General features: G+C 43.1%; 1 protein-coding gene across 4 annotated transcripts in view; it reads left to right on the top strand.

Annotated features, from left to right (window-relative positions):
• The window catches only part of Ttn (titin), a 278,578-nt gene that overhangs the window by 246,784 nt on the left and 20,750 nt on the right, over positions 1-11,044 (top strand). For all 4 annotated transcript variants that reach the window (XM_017317139.1, XM_011239438.1, NM_028004.2 and 1 more), the window contains 13 exons: positions 252-548; positions 674-1,261; positions 1,352-1,654; positions 1,760-2,056; positions 3,135-3,422; positions 3,532-3,831; positions 4,077-4,379; positions 4,474-4,779; positions 4,885-6,651; positions 7,172-7,465; positions 8,141-8,428; positions 8,541-8,840; positions 8,930-10,996. In XM_017317139.1, coding sequence (XP_017172628.1) covers positions 252-548; positions 674-1,261; positions 1,352-1,654; positions 1,760-2,056; positions 3,135-3,422; positions 3,532-3,831; positions 4,077-4,379; positions 4,474-4,779; positions 4,885-6,651; positions 7,172-7,465; positions 8,141-8,428; positions 8,541-8,840; positions 8,930-10,996 — 7,398 coding nt within the window. The remainder of the gene's footprint in view (positions 1-251; positions 549-673; positions 1,262-1,351; positions 1,655-1,759; positions 2,057-3,134; positions 3,423-3,531; positions 3,832-4,076; positions 4,380-4,473; positions 4,780-4,884; positions 6,652-7,171; positions 7,466-8,140; positions 8,429-8,540; positions 8,841-8,929; positions 10,997-11,044) is intronic.

The raw sequence follows: 11,044 nt of genomic DNA, 5'->3' as shown, positions 1-11,044 counted from the left end.
CAAATTTTATCATTTTATCTTGTTATTTGAAACATAATTTAAATTTGAATATTGTAACATATGATGGCATAGCTTAGTGGAGCCTTGGCTGGCTAAAAATCCAAAGTTGTCACATAAGTAGACTCAGGTCAAAATACATACATCACTTTGATTTACAGGTTTTTCTCTGACAATGTATGAAGGATGCATGTGAGGGGATATGTTGTAAATACATGTTCTCTTTCTTTCAATGCTTCCTTTTTATTTTTTAGAAAAACCAAGCCCACCAGAAAAGCTTGGTGTAACAAGTGTATCCAAAGACAGTGTCTCATTGAGCTGGCTGAAGCCAGAACACGACGGTGGTAGCAGAATCATACACTATGTCGTCGAAGCACTTGAAAAAGGACAGAAAACGTGGGTTAAGTGCGCTGTGGTGAAGACAACCCACCACGTTGTTTCCGGTCTGAGAGAGAGTCATGAGTACTTCTTCCGGGTCTTTGCAGAAAACCAAGCTGGTCTGAGTGACCCCAGGGAGCTCCTGCTTCCTGTCCTCATCAAGGACCAGCTAGGTAGGTCTAATTTTATGCAAAAGCAAATTTTCATTTTCTGCATTTAGGTTAAGTTAATTCTTTCACAGGCATTTTTTTTAACCTTTATTTTCTATACTTCTGTTTGTTTTTTGTTTTTTTTCCAGAACCACCCGAAATTGATATGAAGAATTTCCCAAGTCACACTGTGTATGTAAGAGCTGGTTCCAACCTTAAAGTTGACATTCCAATTTCTGGAAAACCATTACCCAAAGTGACCTTATCAAGAGATGGTGTACCACTGAAGGCCACCATGAGATTTAATACTGAGATTACCGCTGAGAACCTGACCATCAATCTCAAAGAAAGTGTTACCACTGACGCTGGAAGATATGAGATCACTGCTGCCAACTCCAGTGGAACCACCAAAACTTTCATTAACATCATTGTGCTGGACAGGCCTGGACCCCCTACTGGCCCTGTAGCCATTAGTGATATAACTGAAGAAAGTGTGACTCTCAAATGGGAGCCACCAAAGTATGATGGCGGAAGCCACGTCACCAATTACATTGTCCTGAAGAGAGAAACAAGTACTGCAGTGTGGTCTGAAGTGTCAGCAACAGTAGCAAGAACCATGATTAAAGTCATGAAACTAACCACAGGAGAAGAATACCAATTCCGCATCAAGGCAGAAAATCGCTTCGGCATCAGTGATCATATAGATTCAGTGTGTGTGGTTGTCAAACTACCATACAGTAAGTTGCTGACCTTAGACACCCCATATCGTTTACTATAAACATGTGCTAAGTGTGTGTCTTAACCTATGGGTTTTTTCTCTTTCCTAGCTACACCTGGACCACCATCTACACCCTGGGTATCTAACGTTACTCGAGAAAGCATCACTGTGGGTTGGCACGAACCAGTGTCCAATGGAGGTAGTGCAGTCACGGGCTACCACCTGGAAATGAAAGACAGAAATAGTATTTTGTGGCAGAAAGCCAACAAAATGATCATCCGTACAACTCACTTCAAAGTTACAACAATCAGCGCTGGACTTATTTATGAATTCAGGGTGTATGCAGAGAATGCTGCTGGTATCGGAAAGCCCAGTCACCCATCTGAACCAGTCTTGGCCATTGATGCCTGCGGTATGTAACTGTCACGTACAGAGCAGTTCTGATAACTGAAAAATGTAAAAGTTCGTTTCCTCAAAGCAAGATGAGTGCCACTGACCTGCTTTCTCATTATTGTAGAACCCCCAAGAAATGTGCGGATCACTGATATCTCAAAGAACTCTGTCAACCTTTCATGGCAACAACCAGCTTTTGATGGAGGAAGCAAGATTACAGGCTACATTGTTGAGAGGCGCGACCTTCCAGATGGGAGATGGACCAAGGCTAGCTTCACCAATGTTATTGAGACTCAATTCACTGTCTCTGGATTGACTCAGAATTCCCAGTATGAATTCCGGGTCTTTGCTAGAAATGCTGTTGGTTCTGTCAGCAACCCATCTGAGGTTGTAGGCCCCATCACATGCATTGACTCTTATGGTAAGCAGGTTTCATCCGATGTTTCCTTTAATGGCTTTAACCATGTATTTTAATTAAATTGTGGGAGAAACTATAAACTAACTGGACTATTTGGGAACCTATTATTGATTGGGCAATTTCCATGAATGCCCTTCTCCCATGAATTCTCTCCCTTTCAACAATACAGATTAAATCCACTTTATGAAAATTAAGCCTAAGGCTTAGAGTATTTGTGTAAAGTCTCCCAAGGTCAAACAACTCCTCAGTGATGAGAAGGTATCTTTGGAGCCCTCTCTATTTCATTGTCAGCTCAAAGTGTGATTGGCCATTCTGTAAAATAAATGGCATTTGGCTAAGAATGGCTTGAAAATTCGAATTTCATGGGAGTCAAGTACCTGAGACACTTCTAATAGTTTTCCATCTTCAAAAAAGGAAGTGAGTCACTTCCTGACAGATGAAAAACATCTACTCCCATTCTTGTGCTGGAAACCCAAGGGCCACCCTCTACTAGTCAGGCTTTTCAGGTCCCCAGTATATGTTGCTCCGTAAAGCCAGCCAAACTTAGTTCTATATCTCCACAGTTATAGGAAACCAGGCAGAACATCTGCTGGCTGGATATAGAGCCCTGTGAGGAGAGAACTCAGGCTTCAAGAATACTGACACGAACTGCTCACATTTGGATAGTGGGAAGGAAAATGAATGGGAAGTGGTCGGAAGCAAAGAAAGGAGAGGCTAGAGCAAAAGGAAATGTGTGTTGCTACTTCTTCAATAATGGTCTCATCCCTGATCCCGTTGTCATGGCTAAAACAAAATACCTACAAGAGGTTAAAATACATTTAGGAAGAACTGACTTCCTCATGCAATTAGTGTAGTGCTCCTGAGGCTCAGAGTCCGTTCAGTCTGTCTTCCCCATCTGAGATATAAAAGTGGCTTATAAAACTAAAAGTTTAAAGTGAGTAGGCTTAGACCTGCATACAGTACATGCAACACACATGCACACATGTGCCCACAGTTAGCGAATGGTCAATTACCTATTTCGAAGTTCTGCAACGTTTTTCATCCTTCTAAGATTTCAATGGCTTTGTCTGTTTTCTTGCAGGTGGGCCTGTGATTGACTTGCCTCTAGAATATACAGAAGTTGTCAAATATAGAGCAGGTACCTCCGTGAAGCTCAGAGCTGGTATTTCCGGCAAACCCGAGCCTACGATTGAGTGGTACAAAGATGATAAAGAATTACAAACCAATGCATTGGTGTGTGTGGAAAATAGCACTGACCTTGCATCTATACTCATCAAAGATGCCAACCGCCTTAACAGTGGAAGCTATGAGTTGAAACTGAGGAATGCCATGGGTTCCGCCTCAGCCACCATCAGAGTACAGATCCTTGGTAGGTGCTCAACATGGGCAATGTCTTGTTTTGTCTACCTAGAGTGTGTTAATTGAAAGTCACTTGGCCTTTTAAAGGCCCTAACATTGTTTTCTTCTTCCATTGGCAGACAAACCAGGACCTCCAGGCGGACCAATTGAATTTAAGACTGTCACTGCAGAAAAGATAACTCTGCTCTGGAGGCCCCCAGCTGACGACGGTGGCGCAAAGATCACGCACTACATCGTGGAAAAACGGGAGACAAGCCGAGTCGTGTGGTCTATGGTGGCTGAAAATCTGGAAGAGTGCATCGTTACAACTACCAAAATTATCAAAGGGAATGAGTACGTCTTCCGAGTCCGAGCTGTGAATAAGTATGGAATTGGCGAGCCGCTAGAATCTGAGCCAGTTGTAGCCAAGAATGCCTTTGGTGAGCTATAGCTTCATTATAAAACTGAATGATATGAAAAACATGTCCAGAGACATAAGCTATTCTGGTAGCTTATAGATGTTTTCTTAAAATGATTTTCTTTTGCATTTCATCTTCACTCGTTACTATCCTTTCCACAAGACAGGAACTGTCATCACTAAACTGATATTTTAGACACAATTAAAAGATGAGAAAGTAGAACCTGTTGGATCTTTAAACACATTTGTTCTTTCTTTCTCAAATAGTTACACCTGGGCCTCCAAGCATCCCAGAGGTGACAAAGATTACCAAGAATTCAATGACTGTTGTCTGGGACAGGCCAACTGTAGATGGTGGCAGTGAAATAAATGGCTATTTCCTTGAAAGACGAGACAAGAAGAGTCTAGCGTGGCTTAAAGTATTAAAGGAGACTATTCGTGACACCAGACAAAAGGTGACAGGACTCACGGAAAACAGTGACTATCAGTATCGAGTCTGTGCTGTAAATGCTGCTGGAGTGGGTCCATTCTCAGAACCATCCGACTTCTACAAGGCTGCTGATCCAATTGGTAAGTGCTCGTATGCGTGGCATCTTCACTTGTCCTTTGTGTGACTAAATTGCTGATTATCGTGTAATTGTTGGATTGTAAATGGCTATTCCAGATCCTCCAGGACCACCTGCCAAGATAAGAATTGCAGACTCGACCAAATCATCCATCACCCTTGGCTGGAGTAAGCCTGTCTATGATGGTGGCAGTGATGTTACTGGATATGTGGTTGAGATGAAACAAGGAGATGAAGAAGAATGGACCATTGTCTCTACCAGGGGAGAGGTCAGAACTACAGAATATGTGGTCTCTAACCTGAAACCCGGAGTCAATTATTATTTCCAAGTATCAGCAGTAAACTGTGCCGGCCAAGGAGAACCTATAACAATGACTGAACCTGCACAGGCTAAAGATGTCCTTGGTATGTACAACCAGTGGATGATGTTCTGATGTTTTATTAAGAGTTCTAGGCAAAGACTCATTTTCTTTTAAAACTCACGGTAAATGTCTGTTTTTGTGTCTACAGAGGAACCAGAAATCGACCTAGATGTGGCTCTCAGAACATCTGTTATAGCTAAAGCTGGTGAAGATGTCCAACTACTGATTCCCTTTAAAGGCAGACCGCCACCTACTGTCACCTGGAGGAAAGATGAGAAGAATCTTGGCAGCGATACCAGATACAGCATCCAAAACACTGATTCGTCTTCTTTGCTTGTTATTCCTCAAGTCACTCGCAATGATACAGGAAAATACATCCTGACAATAGAAAACGGAGTAGGCCAACCAAAGTCTTCCACCGTGAGTGTTAAGGTGCTCGACACACCAGCTGCCTGCCAGAAGTTACAGGTGAAACATGTTTCCCTAGGCACAGTCACATTGCTCTGGGATCCTCCTCTCATCGATGGAGGGTCTCCCATCATTAACTATGTCATCGAAAAGAGAGATGCCACGAAGAGAACATGGTCTGTTGTGTCACACAAGTGTTCCGGCACATCCTTTAAAGTAACAGATTTATCAGAGAAGACTCCATTCTTCTTCAGGGTTCTTGCAGAAAATGAAATTGGCATTGGTGAGCCTTGCGAGACCACGGAGCCCGTGAAGGCTGCTGAGGTGCCAGCACCTATCCGAGATCTCTCAATGAAAGATTCCACAAAGACATCTGTTGTCCTGAGCTGGACCAAGCCTGACTTTGATGGTGGGAGCATCATCACAGACTATCTGGTGGAACGGAAAGGCAAAGGTGAACAAGCATGGTCCCATGCTGGCATCAGTAAGACATGTGAGATTGAGATTGGACAACTTAAAGAGCAATCAGTCTTGGAATTCCGAGTGTCTGCTAGAAATGAGAAAGGACAGAGCGACCCTGTCACTATTGGGCCACTTACAGTGAAGGAGCTTGTAATTACACCTGAAGTTGACTTGTCAGAAATCCCTGGGGCACAAATATCTGTGAGAATTGGACATAACGTACACCTTGAATTACCTTATAAAGGAAAACCCAAGCCATCCATCAGTTGGCTGAAAGATGGCTTGCCACTGAAGGAAAGTGAATATGTTCGTTTCAGTAAGACAGAAAACAAAATCACCTTGAGTATTAAGAATTCGAAGAAAGAGCATGGAGGGAAATATACTGTTATTCTTGATAATGCAGTGTGTAGAAACTCATTCCCCATTACAATCATCACCCTCGGCCCACCGTCAAAGCCCAAAGGACCCATTAGATTTGATGAAATCAAGGCTGACAGCGCCATCATGTCATGGGACATACCTGAAGATGACGGAGGAGGAGAAATCACCTGTTACAGCATTGAGAAGCGGGAAGCATCACAAACAAATTGGAAGATGGTGTGTTCAAGTGTTGCCAGAACAACTTTCAAAGTTTCCAATCTGGTCAAAGATTCTGAATACCAGTTTAGAGTTAGAGCAGAAAATAGATATGGAGTCAGTGAGCCACTTGCCTCAAATATCATCGTGGCAAAACACCAATTCAGGATTCCTGGTCCTCCAGGAAAGCCAGTCATCTACAATGTAACTTCGGATGGCATGTCACTAACTTGGGATGCACCAGTTTATGATGGTGGTTCAGAAGTTACTGGATTCCATGTTGAAAAGAAAGAAAGAAACAGCATTCTTTGGCAAAGGGTTAACACATCACCAATATCTGGGAGAGAATACAGAGCTACTGGCTTAATAGAAGGGCTGGACTATCAATTCCGTGTATATGCTGAGAATTCTGCTGGCCTGAGCTCACCTAGTGACCCAAGCAAGTTTACATTAGCTGTTTCCCCAGTAGGTAAGTGACTGTTACTCAAATATATTTAATTAGGCAACCAGACATATTAGCAATAAGTAACACTGCTTCTCTTTTAGAAGTCACCCTCTTGACTCTATCTTGACTCTATTTTCTGGTCATTATAGAACCAGTCATGTAAACCCAGAAGGATTTTTTTTGGAGGAGGAGATTGGCTTTGGTTTTGGTCTTGGCATTGTCTGTAATAGCCCTGGCTGTCCTGAAATTTACTCTTTAGAACAGGCTGGCGTTAAACTCAGAGATCTTCCTGCCTCTGCCTCCTGAGTACTGGGACTAAAAGTATGTGCCACCCACACCCAGCCAGAGGAATTATTTTAACTCACTCCAATAAAGAATTTAGATTTCTCCAATTCTCCGAAGGACTATGAAGCAGAAAATTAAAATTAGTAATACAAATGAGCCTGGGAGGGTTAGCCATGTTGTTTTACTTCATTGATAATTTAAAAAAAAAAAGATGGTTACAAATAATAGCACTGATTTTAACTTTGCTACAATTCCTCAGACCCACCCGGCACTCCTGACTACATTGATGTCACCCGGGAAACCATCACACTTAAATGGAACCCACCATTACGTGATGGGGGCAGTAAGATCGTGGCCTACAGCATTGAGAAGCGGCAAGGAAGTGACCGCTGGGTGAGATGCAACTTCACTGACGTCAGTGAGTGTCAGTACACAGTTACGGGACTCAGTCCTGGAGATCGATATGAGTTCAGAATAATTGCAAGAAATGCTGTTGGCACTATAAGCCCCCCCTCACAGTCTTCTGGCCTCATTATGACAAGAGATGAAAACGGTAAGCATTTCCAACCAATTTCCATTGGGATAAAGAGTATCCACAGTTTTAAAAATGCTTTTTAAATGGCTCTGGTTTACAAAAGAGCACAGGGGTCTTTTTCTGTAGATGAGCTATGGCCACCATGTGGATAAATTAAGCTTTTGTATATCAATTCTTTTCATTGTGTCTATTATTTTACCCCATTTCCATGTAAAGGTCAAGCAAGTGGGGATGGTTTTTAGGTTTGCAGTTTTAACTGTTTCCACTAATATACTAGGAATAGTTGTGTATATGTATTAGATATACAACTAATATATATGTATATGATAGATATACATATATACCAAATATAATATATGTGAAGAAATATAATCATTTCCTGCTTGGATGAAGCTAATGGCTTCTCCCAGGAACTTGTTGGGCTATTGCAACACTATTAGGAAGTAAAGACTTGCAAATGTTGCAGCTCTCATTCCACAAAGGATGATGCAAAGTAACCACACGCCAGGAGTAACAAAGGGAATAATTGAGTAATGGATAAATGTTTAATCAATCATCAGTTCTACTTTCAAATGGCCTTTGGTAGCATAGAAGTGGTCATCTTCCCCGACTTTATAATATGGTACTGATGAAAACTATGTTTATGTATGTCTTTATTAAGCCAAATTAATAAATGTTTCTGTTCTTTTACAGTTCCACCAACAGTAGAATTTGGCCCTGAGTACTTCGATGGTCTTGTTATTAAGTCTGGAGACAGTCTTAGGATCAAAGCTTTGGTTCAAGGACGACCGGTCCCACGAGTAACTTGGTTCAAAGATGGAGTTGAAATTGAGAGGAGAATGAACATGGAAATAACTGATGTTCTTGGCTCTACCAGCCTCTTTGTCAGAGACGCAACTCGAGATCACCGTGGTGTTTACACCGTGGAAGCCAAAAATGTATCTGGTTCCACAAAAGCAGAAGTTACAGTGAAAGTACAAGGTATTTACAATAAATTCAGTATAATTTATTAGACTTGGATTAGGGATATGGCTGATAATATTTTAATGGACAAGAAAAAAAATAGTAACTCTTTAAATTTTTTTTCTTACAGATACACCAGGAAAAGTAGTCGGGCCAATAAGATTTACTAATATTACTGGTGAAAAGATGACCCTGTGGTGGGAGGCACCTCTCAATGACGGCTGCGCTCCTGTCACGCACTACATCATTGAAAAGCGTGAAACCAGCAGACTTGCTTGGGCATTGATTGAGGATAATTGCGAAGCCCTAAGTTACACTGCCATTAAACTAATCACTGGCAATGAGTATCAGTTCCGGATTTCTGCAGTTAACAAGTTTGGTGTTGGCAGGCCACTTGAGTCCGACCCCGTGGTTGCTCAAATACAATACAGTAAGTTTCCAGTTCTACTAAGTGCTATCCTGTCATCATCAGCCTAACTTTTTAAGCAAATCTAACTGATTACCCCTCCCCTTTGACAGCCATTCCAGATGCTCCCGGAGTTCCAGAACCTAGCAATGTCACAGGCAACAGCATTACCCTGACTTGGACGAGGCCAGAATCAGATGGTGGCAGTGAGATTCAACACTACATCCTTGAAAGGAGAGAAAAGAAAAGCACAAGATGGGTAAAAGTGATCAGCAAACGACCAATCTCTGAGACAAGGTTCAAAGTCACAGGTCTGGTGGAAGGCAACGAGTATGAGTTCCATGTCATGGCTGAAAACGCTGCGGGCATAGGACCAGCAAGTGGGATCTCAAGACTCATTAAATGCAGAGAGCCTGTTAACCCACCAAGTGCCCCCTCGGTAGTCAAAGTGACAGACACATCAAAGACAACTGTGAGCTTGGAATGGGCCAGGCCAGTCTTTGACGGCGGGATGGAGATAATTGGATACATAATAGAAATGTGCAAAGCTGACTTAGGGGACTGGCACAAAGTAAACACAGAGCCATGTGTGAAAACAAGATACACGGTCACTGATCTACAGGCTGGTGAAGAATACAAATTCCGGGTCAGTGCGGTCAATGGTGCTGGGAAAGGAGACAGCTGTGAGGTGACCGGCACAATAAAAGCAGTCGATCGGTTATCAGCTCCCGAGTTAGACATTGATGCAAACTTCAAGCAGACTCACATTGTTAGAGCGGGAGTTAGCATTCGTCTCTTCATTGCCTACCAGGGTAGACCCACTCCTACAGCAGTATGGAGCAAGCCTGACTCTAACCTTAGCATCCGGGCTGATATCCACACAACAGACTCCTTCAGCACCCTCACCGTGGAAAACTGCAACAGAAATGATGCAGGGAAATACACACTCACGGTAGAAAACAACAGCGGTAAGAAGTCGATAACATTCACTGTAAAGGTGCTGGACTCTCCAGGACCACCTGGTCCCATTACCTTCAAAGATGTGACCCGGGGATCTGCTACACTGATGTGGGACGCCCCTCTCCTTGATGGTGGTGCCCGGATCCATCACTATGTGATAGAGAAGCGGGAAGCGAGTCGCCGTAGCTGGCAGGTTGTCAGTGAAAAATGCACTCGCCAGATCCTCAAGGTGAGTGAGCTGACAGAAGGTGTTCCGTACTATTTCCGTGTTTCTGCTGAAAATGAGTACGGTGTTGGTGAACCCTATGAAATGCCAGAACCAATTGTAGCCACAGAACAGCCCGCTCCACCTAGGAGGCTTGATGTCGTTGACACTAGCAAATCCTCTGCGGTCCTAGCCTGGCTTAAACCCGATCATGATGGAGGTAGTCGGATCACTAGCTACCTGCTTGAAATGCGACAAAAGGGATCTGACTTCTGGGTTGAAGCTGGTCACACCAAACAGCTGACTTTCACAGTGGAGCGCCTCGTTGAGAATACTGAATATGAATTCCGGGTGAAAGCCAAGAACGACGCTGGCTACAGTGAACCCAGGGAAGCCTTCTCATCTGTCATTATCAAGGAGCCTCAAATTGAGCCCACTGCTGATCTCACTGGAATCACCAATCAGCTCATCACTTGCAAAGCAGGAAGCACATTTACCATTGACGTGCCAATCAGTGGTCGTCCTGCCCCCAAAGTAACATGGAAGCTAGAAGAAATGAGACTCAAGGAGACAGATCGAATGAGTATCGCAACAACAAAAGACAGGACCACCCTGACTGTAAAGGACAGTATGAGAGGTGACTCTGGCAGATACTTCCTGACCCTAGAAAACACAGCCGGTGTTAAAACATTTACTATCACAGTTGTGGTCATTGGAAGACCAGGGCCAGTAACTGGTCCCATTGAGGTCTCATCTGTCTCGGCTGAATCATGTGTCCTATCATGGACTGAACCAAAAGACGATGGAGGCACTGAAATTACAAATTATATAGTTGAAAAGCGCGAGTCGGGTACCACCGCCTGGCAGCTTATCAATTCTAGTGTGAAGCGCACGCAGATTAAAGTCACACACCTCACAAAATACAAAGAATACTGTTTCCGGGTCAGCTCAGAGAATAGATTCGGGGTCAGCAAGCCTCTGGAATCAGTGCCAATAGTTGCTGAACATCCATTTGGTAAGGAAAATGAGTACCAAACTTCAAAGTCTGTTTTAAAATTTTTAA

The sequence above is a fragment of the Mus musculus genome, chromosome 2 (assembly GCF_000001635.26).
Source record: "Mus musculus strain C57BL/6J chromosome 2, GRCm38.p6 C57BL/6J".
Classification (NCBI taxonomy): Eukaryota; Metazoa; Chordata; class Mammalia; order Rodentia; family Muridae; genus Mus; species Mus musculus.
Note: the sequence above shows the minus strand (reverse complement) of the source record. Positions and strands in the feature narration are given on the sequence as shown.